Genomic DNA, 14,829 nt, shown 5'->3' on the forward strand with positions numbered 1-14,829 from the left:
GTTTACCCCTACACTTTTGTTACGTTACTCTAGAGGCTCAGCAGTACCGAAGCGGAATTCGAGGCGCTGCAAGACACAGGGAGAGAAAGGAAACTGCAGAAACAGCCCCTGGAAAGAGGGAAACATGGGGCGAAGGTGGAAGAAACCGGGCCGCCTCTGAGTGACCCTCCGCCCCAGGACCTGGGACGCTACGTAACCAAGACCGTGAAGCGGTTCCTCCGGCCTCGCCTGCCACTCACCATAGCCTCAGGATCTCGGCACAGGGGAATAGGTAGCGTTGCCACAGGAAGACAGCACCTCAACCCCGACGCCCGGTTACTCCGGCAACAGAGCCCCGCCTACTACCGGACGTGCGAAATCGCCACCGCCCCGCCCCTTCGTTCCCAGGGGCTGGGAGAACTAGAACTCCGCCCATCCCGTCGACAGCCCCGCCCTTTCATGGCGCCGCTTGGGGCCAGCGTCATCCCTTAAGTTTGGTTGACAGATGACCCGGAAGTTAAGTGATACACAGCCGTCGCTCCACATATCCTATAATCTATTTCTAAGTGGACATCTACCCGTTTTTCACTTACAGAAGCCTTAGACCTCATGTGCTGCGTCACTCGCGTTTTAAGACACCACAGAGTGTATTTACCTTTCTCTTTTGGAAAATTATTCCGGAAACGAAACCCTGAGAACAGGAAGTGATTAGTAGTGAGCCAGCCGCTGCATGTCAGGAAGGTCTGGGCGGATCAGCTTCGGAACGGAAGAGGAGTGTGCGGAGCCCGACGGTCTGTAAAGTGAAGCCCCTGGGATCGGCAGAGGAAGGACCCTTGGCGGTAAGTGCAAGAAACGGGCTTGTGTAACCGAGGGGCGGGGGGGACGTTTGAAAGGGACAGAGGTCTGGGTTGGAGTTTGGTGTTCAGACGCTTTGGATTTGGGGAAAGGTTGCCTTTTGTTCCGGGAAAACTTGTTCAGACAGGGACGGAATTTCGGATTCGGCTCCTCGGACGGCAGAGGTTGACCAGCTTGTCTCTTTCCCACCTGTTACCCACTCCACACCCTCCCACCCCCTTGAATTGGCACTTGCCGGCCGAGCCGTGGCGCTTCCTCCGAGCGCAGTGGCTGGGCTCCTTGCTCTTGCGAAGGGGTCTTTAGAGACCTGTTTTCAGAGCGACAGAAGGGGGGGTTGTGACTATTGAGGAAGGTAGTCGCGGAGGACCCTGTGCCAAGTCAGATCGAGTACTCAGGGTGATCCTTTTTATGGTGAAACCAGTTGCCATCTAACGTACAGTTCATCATATTCGATCGTGTCACTCTACTCAGCACCGCCTTCCTCCAAATGTTTTCCACTGAATCTTAGTCTTTACTGAAAAGGCCATGCACACGTTTCTGAAAACATATGCTATGCCATTTTAATTCTATGACCAAGAAAGTGCAAATTAAGTTCTGAGTATTTTTGTTATATAGTTTAAACAGACGTTCCTTTGGGATATAAATAGCAAATTAGTGTCACTAATGTCCCCTGAGAAAGTAATTAATTTCTTTAAAATTACTGTTGGGGCGTTTGGGTGGCTCAGTCGGTTAGGTGTGCCTTCGGTTCAGGTCACGATCTTGTGGGTCACGAGTGCCAGCGGGCATTGGGGTGTGTATTAACAGCTAAGAGCCTGGAGCCTGCTTCACATTCTGTGTCTCCCTCTCTCTGCCCCTCCCCTACTCGTTCTCTTTCTCTCTCTGTCTCTCAAAAACAAATAAAAACATTTTTTTTAATTTTTAATTAGTAAGATTACTGTCGTCGTATCAATGATACAAAAGCCGCTACAGTAACTTCACCACAGTTTCTTAACTAAAATCCAGGGCACCTGATAGAGTATACTTGGCAGAAACAGTGAAACAAATTTGAAAGTAAACCAGTAATTTTTTGAGACCTTCGTTAACTATAACAATATCACCTGTGGGAAGGTTTTGAAATGCATGTGTACTAAATGCAGAAACAAGTAGAATATTGTCATATCTAAATTACAAGGTAATTAATAAACTTAGTAAACATCTTTGTATGGTATTGTCTTAATTGTTTCAATTTATACATTTTTAGGTTTTTCCATAGAAGGTTTGAGGTGCCTTTTCATTGGTTAAAAAATGACTACTCTTGAAAGTTTAGAAGCCAAAGGTAAGTATTCTTTTTTTTGATGTTAATTGTTTAAAAAAAAATTTTTTTTTAATGTTTGTATTTATTTTTGAATGAGAGAGAGAGCGCATGAGTGGGGGAGGAGCAGAGAGAGAGAGAGAGAGGGAGACCCAGAATCCGAAGCAGGCTCCAGGCTCTAAGCTGTCAGCACAGAGCCTGATGCGGGGCTCGAACTCACGAACTGTGAGATCATGACCTGAGCCAAAGTCAGACACTCAACCGACCGAGCCACCCAGGCACCCCGGATGTTAATTGTTTTTTAAAACATGTAATTTATGACACAAGGACGGAGGCGTGCTTGAGCCAAGCAACTAAATCTCATAGAGCTCTTGGGAATCATTTGTGTTTCAGATTTCTCCGTGCTTGTTTTGTAGTGCAGTGTTTACATTTCAGTACCCAGGTCTATGACTGAATAGTCACATCATTGGATAGTATTCATTACTGCTGTTAAACTACTGTTAAACATTTAGTGTGAAAGCAAAGTTTTGCAGCTATGTGTTCTACCCACTACAAGAGTAAGACTTAAATAAACAAGAAGGTGTATGTTCTAAAGACTTCGGTAGACACACGAGCAACTAGGAAGTGTAAAAGACCATTTGTGTTGGGTTGTATTGCTTGGGCTGCCATAACAAACCAAATCGGGTAATGGAAATAGCAGAAGTGTATTGTCTCACAGTTCTGGAGGCTGGACGTCTAATATCAAGGTGCTGGCAGGGCCATGTTCCCTCTGAAGGCTCCAGGGAAGGATCTGTTCCAGGCCTGTCTCCTAGTTCCTGGTTTGCTGGTAGTTTTGGTATTCCTTAGCTTGTAGATGCATCACCCTGATCTTTGCTTTATGTGGACATGGCATTCTCCTTGTGTGAATGTGCCTGTGTGTCCAGATTCTTCCTAAGGACATCAACCGTGTTGGATTAGGGGCCCACCCTACTCCAGTATGACCTCATCCTAACTAATTACATCTGTAATGACCTTATTTCCAAATAAGATCACATTTTGAGGTATGGACTTCAACATAGGAATATTTGAGGGGGGGGCCACATCAACTCATAATGCTTGCTAACTACAGTAGTTACTTTTTAGTCCTGCTTTAGTCCTGTTTGCTTGTCCTCTCTAGAACTATTGATCATTCCCACCTTTTGAAATACTTTCTTTCCTTGATTTCCATGATATTATTCTTGTTTTCAGCCTACTCTGTAGCCCTTCACTGTTCCAACGCAATAGCCACACGCGGCTATTTGAGTTTATGTTGATATTTTTAAAAATTAAAAATTCAGGGGGTGCCTGGGTGGCTCAGTCAGTTAAGCATCCGACTCTTGATCTCAGGTCGGGTCTTGATCCCAGGGTCATGAGTTCAAGCCCCACATTGGGCTCCACACTGGGCATCAAGCCTGCTTTTAAAAAAAAAAAAAAAAAAATTCAGTCCTTCAGTCACCCTAGTCACATTTCAAGTGCTCATTAGCCATGTATGGCTAGTAGCAATTGCATTAGAAAGAGCAGATATAGAATGTTTCCATCACTGCAGACAGTTCTATTGGGCACCAGTGCTCTAAGTATATTTGCTCTCTTTCTTTTTCATCCTTCTCTTCTTTTGGTTTATCTTTTAAATATTAACGTGTTTCAGCCCTCTTTCTCCTCTGCTCTCAAGGCTTTAGTAATTATCCGTAAGAACAACTTCCAAATCTGTCTGTAGCCTAGATCTGTTCCTTTGTGCTTCAGACCCTGATAGCCTACTGACCATCTTCAGACAGGCATTGAGAACACTTTATGCATGTCCCAAAGTGAACGCCTCCTGATTGAGGTTATTCTTGGACAGTGAGTTCCGGAGATTGGGGCCTGTCCCCTTCTCTCCATGGGAAATTATTTTCCAGAAGCCAGCTTTGTAGTAAACAGACCTCCAACAGCAAACTCTTTGAAAGGGATTCAAATATGTTTAGGAAGCAAGGAAGAGAAGATCATACCAATACATATTTAAGTGAATTTATTCAGCTGTGTGAACAGCATTTCGGAGTCACTGGAAATCATTAGAAGAAGCAAACCAGAGAATATAATGAAAGTAATACACTGGGGATTAATGAGGAATAGGGCAATTAAATGGTAACTACGGTGAAAGTCATTAGCATGGTGCGTGGCAAAAAGCGAAACCTGAATATCGTATTATCATTGGAGATTAAAAGTTAGTTATTGCAAGGCCTCTGTGAAAGTAAATTATTTTTTATTTGTTGCTACCTGTTTGTATTGAGCATTAGACTTATAAAGCACTTTCCCATGCCTTATTTCATCTGATCTTCATTTTACAAGGTACATAATTCAGCTGTTAGTCCTATTCCTACTTAATATAATGGTAACCGTTGTTAGTGAACAAAAGTTACTTGTATGCATGGCCTAGAAGCAGGTGCATTTGTCATGGTTGGCGTTTGTCGGTGGCCTGCATTTCCTGTAACTGCCTCACAAGAGAAGCACCATTGGTTTAGAGAGTCCGAACTTCCTCTCAGTGGACATTTGAGCGATATCGTCATCACGAGAGGGACTGCTGCTAGGGTTTCATTTGAACGGGAAACAGGCAATAAAGAGAAACCATTCGAAAATCAGCATTTGAATCCAAAACTTTCTTGAGAGCAAGATGAAAACTAAGAGTATTAAATAAAACCAGACCGTTTAGGGAAAGTAAACCAGGTAGGAGAATCTGAATCATCTAAATACTTAGAATTCCATCCGATACTCTAACACTCATTCTGTGGAACAGGTATTAGACGAAAAAGAAACCTACGGACAGATAAATTTGGGAAGTTCTGGATTAAAGGAGAGTTTATGCTACAGGACCTCCCAGAGCCTTTAACATCCTCGCACGCTGTGAAGCTGCGAAGAGATACAGTAGACAGCGTGGCCCACACAACCAGGGAACTCTTCATTCATGGAGCCTGTGACAAAGAGAATGATCCCATGTCAATAAAATGTGGACCTAACCCTTAAGTCCACTAATCCATAACACAGATATTTTAATTTAATAGTAACTAAACCTCATTAAATGAAATTGGTGACATTTAAAAAGAATATTGATTTCAGATTACTGAGTGACAATCCCTAATTTGTTTAACTGTTTGATAGCTGAATCTGCATCTACTCTGAAACGTTTGTCAGACTATAACCGAGTGTCGGAATTAACGCTTTGGTGTAGAGGGGGAAAAGAGTAAGCGGTTTTTAAATGAGTTAGTTATTGGATGTTAAAATGAAATCTCAGTGGTGGGTTAACACTGATGAACTTCAGTAAGTTTTATGCGTCTTTTCCACGCCAAGCACCGTGTCATTAAGCTGACCGTACAAAGATTAGGCTGCCCTGTGGAGCCCCCAACAGTCCTGTCGGTGAGAGAAACAAAGCATGTTAAAACACTCTGATGTTTGCATTATTCTGAGAGCACTGAGGGATGAGAGGAGAGTAAGGGTAAGTGATCTGCCCGAAGTCACACAACATGTGGCAGTGGGGGGATCGGGGGGAGCTTCGGGTATTTTGACACAGAGTCTGGTGTTCTTTGTACCACACCATCCTACAGACTTAGAGTATCTTGTGTTCTTGGAGTTAGAGTTTTATGGGAAAAGGAAAAATGTGTAATGATAGACTAGAAAATCGTTTTTGCCTCAGCATTCTAGAGCAAGTTTTGGCAAGTTATGGCCCTCAGCCTCCTGAGAATATTTACAAATCAGTTTGATGACAGGGAACACTGACTTTGAATCCCACTTGGGCCAAGGGTTATCCCAAATAAAAAATATTTCTGTGCTTCTCATTATCAGACATATACTATGAAAAAAAGAAAAATTAATTTCTCATTAAAGTTTCATCTTTGCAATTTGGATGTGTTTTTTTTTTCTTCTTTGTATAAGTACCTGTATAGTATCCTCAATTTTGCCTCATGGTCCATAAGCCTCAAATATTTCTCATCTGCCCCTTTATGGAAAAAGTTTGTCAACTCCTATTGTGGAATATTATTTGTTCTTTGCCTACATTTCAATAATCTTTGGGGAAGGCGGGAAGGATGAGCCATAAACTAGAGATATGTTTTCATTCTTTGATAACTGATCACTGGGAAGAACGATGTTGATGAATAATTGAAGAATGGTTCTGTTGGTTCCCTTCGAAGCGTGGAGAATAGGGATGGCTGTTTGGGTCCACTTAAACATTACTCATAATTATGGAGCTCGTACCACAGACGATTGTCTTCCCACCTGAGAGAAGATAATTGCTCATGAATGTGCCCTGGATTGTGCCTTGTATGTATGTAATAAAGCTTTCTATGTGTGTCCTAAGGGAAGGTAGAATTATGAAAGGTAAGTTACCAGGTGAGAAAATGGAAAGCCGGGACTCCCACTTGCCTCCATGCCTGTGCACATTAGCAACAAGCATAGTTTTTTACAGAGTTGTTACAGCTGCCATGTCCTCTGTTGTACAACCCTCACTCTCATAAATGCTTGAGTAAGTAGAGCAGTTTAAATTTTTTTTTAACGTTTATTTATTATTGGGAGAGAAGGAGAGACACAGAGCATGAGCAGGGAAGGGGCAGAGAGAGGGGGAGACCCAGAATCCGAAGCAGGCTCCAGGCCCCGAGCCGTCAGCACAGAGCCCGACGCGGGGCTCGAACTCACAAACTGTGAGATCATGACCGGAGCCGAAGTCGGACGCTCAACCAAGCCACCCGGGTGCCCCAAATAAGTAGAGCAGTTTAAATAAAGTTAAGAGTAAATTGGGGCTGAACCAGGTGAAGAGAACTTCTTGATTGGAATGTGTGATGTATCTTGTTTGAAAAGAGACTTCTTCTGAATACCCATTAATGTTCGTTTGCCCTTTAAATTTAGCAGTAATTATTTTGTGCTGTGTTCTTGAGTCTCCATTACCTAAAATTCCAACTCAAAAACGTTACGACTTGCCTAAAAATCCTATTCAAGCACAGTAGCGTGTCACACCCGCTTCTTGTTTCTTCCGCCTCAGTGGACCCGGATGGTACGGCCCTAGCTTTGTCTTTTTGTTGTTTTGTGAACCCCCAGCTAACTCCTGATTCTATAGAACTTCTTCCAAGACAGAATGTCTTAGAGACAAAATTCAATTTGCATTAGGTAAAGTTAGCACATCCTAAGGGCAAACGTTAAGAACACGGGAGCAGGCCTTTACTTTTGCAGAGTTCAGTGGAAGTTCTCTTGGGGGCTCATGTGCTCCAGCCTGACCTGAGATCCCAAACTCTTTATTTCTCCTTCTGGAGTATTCCTTTGTGGGTCTTCTGGAGAGCAGAGTTAGTCCTAAGGCCCAAGTTAACGTACGACATAGAAATGACAAAATATTTTATCCTAATGTAAAATGTTTTGTAAAATGGAACACATTATACCCCAGATGCCTTTCCACCTCCTCTGTAACTAACGTTAACTCAGGACTCCCAGTACATTGATACGTCTGTAGGAACCTCCCCACCCCGCCCCGCCCCCCGCAAACTGTTAAATAAAAACAGTTCTAAAGTCTAGCGATATACTTTTCTAAGACTTGAGCATAAGAAAATAAAAGTTAGAACTATATTTGATGTCATGACTTAAGCTTTCTTTCTCCCCCTGAATCAGGATCCAAAGTTTATTCTTAGTTTTTTAAAGAGTAACCACACAGGCAACAGAAGCTAACATTTAGTGAGCGCTCACTGTGCCAAACACCGTTCTAAACACATCACGTGTATTCGTATTTAAGTGTTGCATTAAATCATCGGTGTTGGGGATGAAAAAATAAATAAATAAAACGAAATAAGAATGTGAGGAATAGATCTCCTGACACTTTGCTAGAGTTATTTGGTAAAGCAGTGTGACAATACAGATCTTCTCCCGGCACGTTAATTCCATTCTTGGGAATTTATTCAAAAGAAATAATTGAGAAGTTGAGAAAAATCTGTAGGCATAAAAGTATTCACTAAAGCATTACTATAGAGAAAAATTAGAAAAAGTCCAAATATCCAACAATAGAATAATAATTCAGTAAATAATGCTATATTAACTTGAAAGAATAATGTAGTCATAAAATGATAAGTATGAAGAATGTAGCAAGATAGGAAAATATATTAAGCTTCTAAAGTTAATTACGATTACAATCATAAAAATGATGAAGGAATTTGAAGTAATGAAAAATTATTTCAGGGTGATGAGAATATAGGTAATTTTTTCTTCATATCTTTTAATAATGTAATGTTAAAAACCAGAAGATATGTGTATGACTGTATTTGAACTACTCTGTAGTTTCTGTATCTATTTAACAAAGTTTATGAAGAAGAAGAAAACCACGCTCATTAAAAAATAGAAATCTAATACAGAAACCTAAGGAAAGCATTCTTGTTAGGTATTTCCCTTGCTGTAAAACAGCTTTATAGGTAATTTTTTCATTGTTTCTTGTTTGTTTGTTTGTTTGTTTAACATTATCCTGAACAAGCTTACCATTTCCTACGGCTCTTTGCTGGAGAATTCCATTTCTAGGATGAGAAATTGGGACTCATGGTAATGAGTCATTGCTCGATAGAATGTGTATATATTATGTAATCCCTTTTTAAATATGGCTTTGTACTTCAGAAATTCTTAAGAAAGGTTTAGTTTTAATAAGACCTTACTATTGCTCTTATCAAATTGTTTTCCTAACTTCATGGGTTACAGCGAAATGTGCTTAACGTTTAATAACAATTAAAGATTAAGATTTAATTGATCAAGACATGATACTGATATCTAAAGGTAATTGAGGCTGAGGACATACTTTGGCCTTTTTTTTTTTCTTTTTAACTAGGAATTGTTTCCTGTCTTTGCCTTAGAAGGGATGAATGTCAAAATACAATGAATTCACTAAAGACCGGCCCATGATTGTTCTTAGTTAACATTTCTATAGGAATAAGATTTCAGTGGAACTATTTTTGCACCACCGATTGCACTCTGATTATATATTACCCTGTAATATATGTTCTCTTTTTATATGCATGCCCTAAATTAGATAGTAATTTCCTGAGCACAGTAGTCCCCACTACCTCGTACGATATCTGGTCAATATCAGGCATCAGCAGCATGTTTGCTGCCTGTGACCGACTCAAAGCTTGTCATTAGAACCATTGTTATATATGCTTGTCCTTTGCCCCTCCCCTTGTTATCATTCATTTATTATCAGCTAAAGAATACTTCGAGCGAGGCACATTACTGGAAATGTAGTAAACAAGAGACACAGAGTCCCTACCCTCATGGGGCTTCTATCCTAGAGGAAGGCACAGACGTTATCTAACTAGTGACACTGAGAGGAAAAAAAAAAAAAGTCAATTTGTCAATTTACCATTTTGATAAATAGAGAAAAGGAGAAATGCAGAGTCTTGGCTGCAGGTGCACAAAAATGGAACCCAGCCTAATCTGGAAAGGTTAGAGACAGGCTTCCCTTAGAAAAGGTTGAACTGCAATTATAAGGACGGGAAGTAATTAACTAAAGGGAATAGGAAGTTGGGAAGAATATTCTGAGCAGAGAAGTGTCTGCAGAGGAAGGAGTTTTTAAGACACCCACACAAAACAAGTCAGGCAGGAACACAGAGTCTGAAGAAGTAAATGGCCGAAGTTGAGACCCAGGAGACAGGCAGATCATGGAAGGGCCTGTAGGCCGTAGCGGAGACTTTGGTCTTTATTCTGAGTGATGGCAAGCCGTGCAGGGGTTTCATGCAGAGGAGCGCTGCTTTTTACTGAAAGCTTCCCCGTAACTGTTAGGTAAACTCCCTGGGCTTTTGTGGCCTGACGAAAAGGCTTATTAGCAGAGGCAATAATACTTCAGATTGATGAGGTAATAATTCTGGTTTGTAGAAGGCCTCCCAGACCGACTAACAGCTTAGCTCTGGAGTCAGATCTGGACTCAAATCCCAGTTTGACACCGATGATCCGGACAAGCCATTTAACTTTTCAAAGCCTCTGTGTTTCTAAAAAAAAAATGGGTACTGTTATGCTTACCTCATGAGATAGTTGTAAAGATTAAATGACATAATGCATCTGAAGGACTTAGAAGAATCCTTGGCACATAACAAATTGAATAAAAATTCATTATCATTACTGTGCACAGGCTGTGGCTTCCGCTTTCTCAAATGTATGCTGGGCTTGTAAAATGGCAAGAAGTCTAACGTGTAGCTCAAAGGGATGTTCCCGGATGTACTAATTCAAGAACTCCATGTAGCTTAAGTATCATCTCAGCTGCCTCCTTCTGCCTCTTCTGCTTACTTACCAGGGCAAGTTCCTGGACCACTTTGTGCCTCATTTTCTTCATCTATAAAATAGAACTAATCATACCTACTCAAAGGTGAGTTATATGTTAAGTATTTAGAATAGTATTTGGCACGTGGTAAGTCTTTTATAAGTGTTGGATATTTGTTACTTAAAATTTTCTCATTTAAGACCCAAGATATGGATATAGACGTCATTAAATTCATCTTGTGGAGGTTAAAACTGAGGCTCAAATAACTGCAGGATTTTATCCATGAAAGCACAGGGAGTAATGATGGAAATAAGGTTCAAAACCAGATCTGGCTGATCGCAGAGTTCCTGTCATTTCTCTAACACCGCGTTCTTCCATTCGTTTAGGGCGTGATGCCTGCCCTTGTGTGCTTATCAAACTCAGTGGGAAAGTGCGAATAGCATGTGCGAAACCCATAAAATGACCATTAAAGTTCGTGATTAAGTTTTGAACTGAATATTTGACACAGCAAGTGCTTTAGGCATGCAGAGAGTGTGCTGGGACAGTTGGGAGGCTTTAATGCAAAGAGTGGAGTCAAAGCTAACTTCTTATGGGTAAGTTAGAATCACAAATCACAGTGAGTGGCAAAAGAAGCCATTTAAGAGAAGAAGAAGCGGCAGGGACAAGGGCCTGTTGGGGCCTAGAGGAAAGAGTATTGAGCAGTCCAGTTAGGTAGCTTGTGCGAAGCATTCTCTGCCAAGAGTTCACAAAGCAGATGAGTATGTTTTGAGGTAGACGGCCCAAGAATGCACGCCTGTAGCTTGTATTTACGTTTATAGTTAACTGACGTTATCAAGGGCCTACAGTGTGCCAGGTGCTTGACCTTAGCATATTCTTTCTTACCACAACCCTGTAGCATTGTTGCTGTTATCGTCATTTTGCAAAACATGAAATAGAGATTCACGGAGGGTTAAATTATTTACCCAGGGTCACACTAGGAAATAGAGGTCCGAACCAAATACCCTGATTCCAACTCTCTCGCATTTTCTACCAAGAGAGAAACCATTTACTGAAGGAAAGTGTGAACCCGTAAGACTTGCCTCATCTTTTATTTGACACCTGATGGTTTCTGAAACCTCGCGGTTACTCTGAATCTTTTGCGTTCTTTTTAGCGTCAGTAATTCTGAATGTCGGGTAAAGCATGTCTTGGCATTTGGGCCGCATTTCCTTTTAGCAAGTAGCTTATGCTTTGTTTTCCCTTTTATAGTCACCCTCACTGCAGCCCCAGTCCGAGGAGCAGGAGATGGAATGGAAACCGAGGAGCCACCTAGAGCTGTTGAAGTTACCTCTGGAATCCAGCCCGTGAAGCATCACATCCTTCAGAACCCACGGAAGAAAGCCGTTCCAGGAGACAGCCCAGGAGTTCTTCAGCTAGGGAAGATCCTCGCCGAAAAGGCAGTGGAAGTCGAAGCCGTAAGAATATTAGTTCCCAAAGCTGCTATAACCCATGATATCCCCAACAAAAATGCAAAGGTTAAGTCTCTGGGACATCACAGAGGAGAATTCCTTGGTCAGTCGGAGGGCGTCGGAGAACCCAGAAAGGAACTGTCAGAGGTAAAGAATGTACTGGAGAAGCTCAAGAACTCTGAAAGAAGGTTATTACAGGACAAAGAAGGTCTTTCAAACCAGCTCAGAGTACAGACCGAGGTAAGAACCAATAGACTTAACGAGCACTGCTCTTTACACCTGGACCTTCTAAGCTTGCGTACTAGAAAACTGTACTTCCTCTTGGAATGCCATTTGTTCTGGCTTGTCATTTCTCTGAAGAGTTTTCTCTTAAATTTCTCTTTCTCAGCACGTCTAGTAGAACGAGTATGTGTTGCGAACTTCTACCCTAAACCTGGTTGAAGATGCACGTGTGAGGTGCTTTGGACAGGACCACCTATAAGGTGTCAAGGAAGTCACAGTTACAAAATTCCAAACCCAAACCTGACCGAGTTAGACTCCGAAACGGACTAGTTAACGATTTCTGTTTTAAGAATCCATAAGTTCCAAGTATTTTTCTTTATGCACACATAATACTTGGGTTGAAGAAATGGTGGGGTAAGCATTGTAAACGGAAAACCGTCTATTAGTGCTCGATTGTGTTTCATTAGCCTTTACATCACCTTACCTCTCACCCTCTGTTTCTCGATTAGACTCTTCATCTTTTGGCTGGATGTCGTTAGCCTCTATAAGTGACACTATGGTTGGTGGTTCTTACCCAAATAGATCTTCAATATTTTTTAAATACCTAATTTCTAATTACAAAAGCAGTACATATTTATTGTAAATATTTTCGAAAATACAAAAAAATGAAAATAGTACCAACCATAATTATACCATCCAGCTATATAAATGCACAGTTATACATATTGAGTTAGTTCACATTTGCCTTAAAACCCCCATTTTTGGTTATTAATATTTTCCGGCGTCACAGAATATTCTATTACAGTATCAATTTTTTTTTCATTATAATACACTCTTTTACTTATGTATTCGAAATTGAAAAACAACAAATCCTGTCCCCCTTTTAGCAACTGTCCTTGATTAACTTAATGGAACCGAAAGTTACATAAAGTAAACATGTTTTTAATCACTTGTTTGTTCTTCTATATCCCATACCTATGATGGATGGTGCAACACAAGAGTGCCTTCCAAATTACACATACGTTAATATTAGAAGAAATTTTGTTGCGTTACTCTTTTTCAAAAATAGCTGATTACCGTTATCTAGCACCCTTCCCTCCCAGCTTCCTGATATATTTCAGTCTTACTTAAAGCAAGACTGATGTGAAGGAGAAAAACCACAGCTGTGCCTTCGGCAGGATTTTCAAATGGTGGCAGCAAAGAATAAAACTTTGATTTTCTGAATATTCTTTGTTTAAACCACATTCATCTATAGTTCTCTTGTGAGTTGTAGGAATCCTGTCTATGCACGCTGCTTCTTCCTCACAACTTCTGGAAATAAATTCTACATGAAACCAAAAGTCATAACCCTCCTACCTGGCAGACACTTCAAAATCGGGGATAGAGAAGAAAATTCAATTATGAAAAAAAACTGTAATGAAATGCATAACGGCCGAATATTTCATCAGATAACTATGTTTGACGTGCACATGTATCTTTACAAATTCATTTAAATGTGTATCTAAACACATCGTCTGTATTTCTCCATCACCCACCTCCTCCAGCCCCCAAGTAAATGAAGACCACCAGCCAGACAATTCCAAATGTCTACTTCTCTTTGATTCCTTGTCTCGGTCAAAATATCTCTATTTACCTAGTCACTTGCATTTTGGATTTTTTGGGTTTATCCTGAACTACTTCCTTTTCACCCCCTATGCCAGACAGTAGGCTCTTGTTTTCCCTCCTGATGAACAAATTTTAGGATCTTTTTCTATATTCTCCAATAACGCGATACTAGAATACTCAAGAATAGTTTTCACCCGGACTACTGCACCTCTGACACTCTAACTGGACTCACCTCTTAGAATCTTGTCTCCTATCATACAATAGCATTTTTAACAGCAATGCTGTTCTTCCGTTGCTGCACTATATATCAATACCTACTACTGGATATTTACGTTTTAATTTTCACATTTTAGATAAAGTAAAGAACATGCTTATAAATATTCTGAATTGCTCTCTTTGCTTAAATTCTTACAAATCCTATGACACGAAGGAATTAATTTCTAAATGCTGAGAAAGATTAAAAAAATAAAACACTTTATGTCATTTTTTGGCAAAATTCATTGGTTTAGTTTTCTAATATTTGCCTTTAAATGTTAACTGGAAACACTGTATAATTTTTATGATAATGATTGGTACCCTTATTAGAAAAGGCTTAGTTTATAATCACGTGGACCGTAGATACAAATACATAGCGGTAGATATGGTTTGTATGGATTACAAAACTCCAATATTTAATAGTTGCTTTTTGATATACACTTTAAGTAATGGAGGTCCAAGTACGTGAAACCTGGCTTCTCTTTTTCGCTTTTGCCACATTGAAGTCAGGGACATTACTTTGAGCTTATTGTAACGGTCATGTTTTCTTCTAGGTCAATCGTGAGTTAAAAAAGCTGCTAGTGGCTTCTGTCGGGGATGATCTTCAGTATCACTTTGAACGTCTAGCCCGTGAGAAAAATCAGCTTATTTTAGAAAACGAAGCCCTAGGTCAAAACACAGCTCAACTTTCTGAACAATTAGAACGTATGTCAATACAGTGTGATGTATGGCGAAGTAAATTCCTTGCGAGCAGGTATTTTCTGTTTTAAGTAGTATTTCATTTCCTGGTTTGGGCTCCGTCAGATTTTTCGCCTATGACCCAAGAAAGTCGGTTCGAGTGTGAGAATTTCTGACTCAGACTGTCAAAATACTGCTTATATTTATTTATTTTTTTTTTTTTATTTTTTTAATGTTTACT

The 14,829-nt window shown here is 40.5% G+C and overlaps 2 protein-coding genes across 5 annotated transcripts in view; one reads left to right on the top strand and one right to left on the bottom strand.

Annotated features, from left to right (window-relative positions):
- NME7 (NME/NM23 family member 7) overlaps positions 1–332 on the bottom strand; it is a 256,632-nt gene extending 256,300 nt beyond the window's left edge. Inside the window, exon 1 of one of the 2 annotated variants that reach the window (XM_007077009.3) lies at positions 240–332. In XM_007077009.3, the coding sequence (XP_007077071.2) occupies positions 240–242 (3 nt within the window). In that variant the 5' untranslated portion in view covers positions 243–332. The remainder of the gene's footprint in view (positions 1–239) is intronic. The other variant, XM_042976671.1, reaches the window with a different exon arrangement.
- Positions 333–512: 180 nt separating this feature from the next.
- BLZF1 (basic leucine zipper nuclear factor 1) overlaps positions 513–14,829 on the top strand; it is a 29,762-nt gene continuing 15,445 nt past the window's right edge. Inside the window, exons 1-4 of one of the 3 annotated variants that reach the window (XM_007077010.3) lie at positions 513–818; positions 2,075–2,149; positions 11,629–12,068; positions 14,465–14,664. In XM_007077010.3, the coding sequence (XP_007077072.1) occupies positions 2,119–2,149; positions 11,629–12,068; positions 14,465–14,664 (671 nt within the window). In that variant the 5' untranslated portion in view covers positions 513–818; positions 2,075–2,118. Of the gene's footprint in view, positions 819–2,074; positions 2,150–10,253; positions 10,488–11,628; positions 12,069–14,464; positions 14,665–14,829 lie in introns of those variants that run through there. The other 2 variants (XM_042976668.1, XM_042976669.1) reach the window with 2 other exon arrangements.

The sequence above is a fragment of the Panthera tigris genome, chromosome F3, assembly GCF_018350195.1.
Source record: "Panthera tigris isolate Pti1 chromosome F3, P.tigris_Pti1_mat1.1, whole genome shotgun sequence".
Lineage (NCBI taxonomy): Eukaryota > Metazoa > Chordata > Mammalia > Carnivora > Felidae > Panthera > Panthera tigris.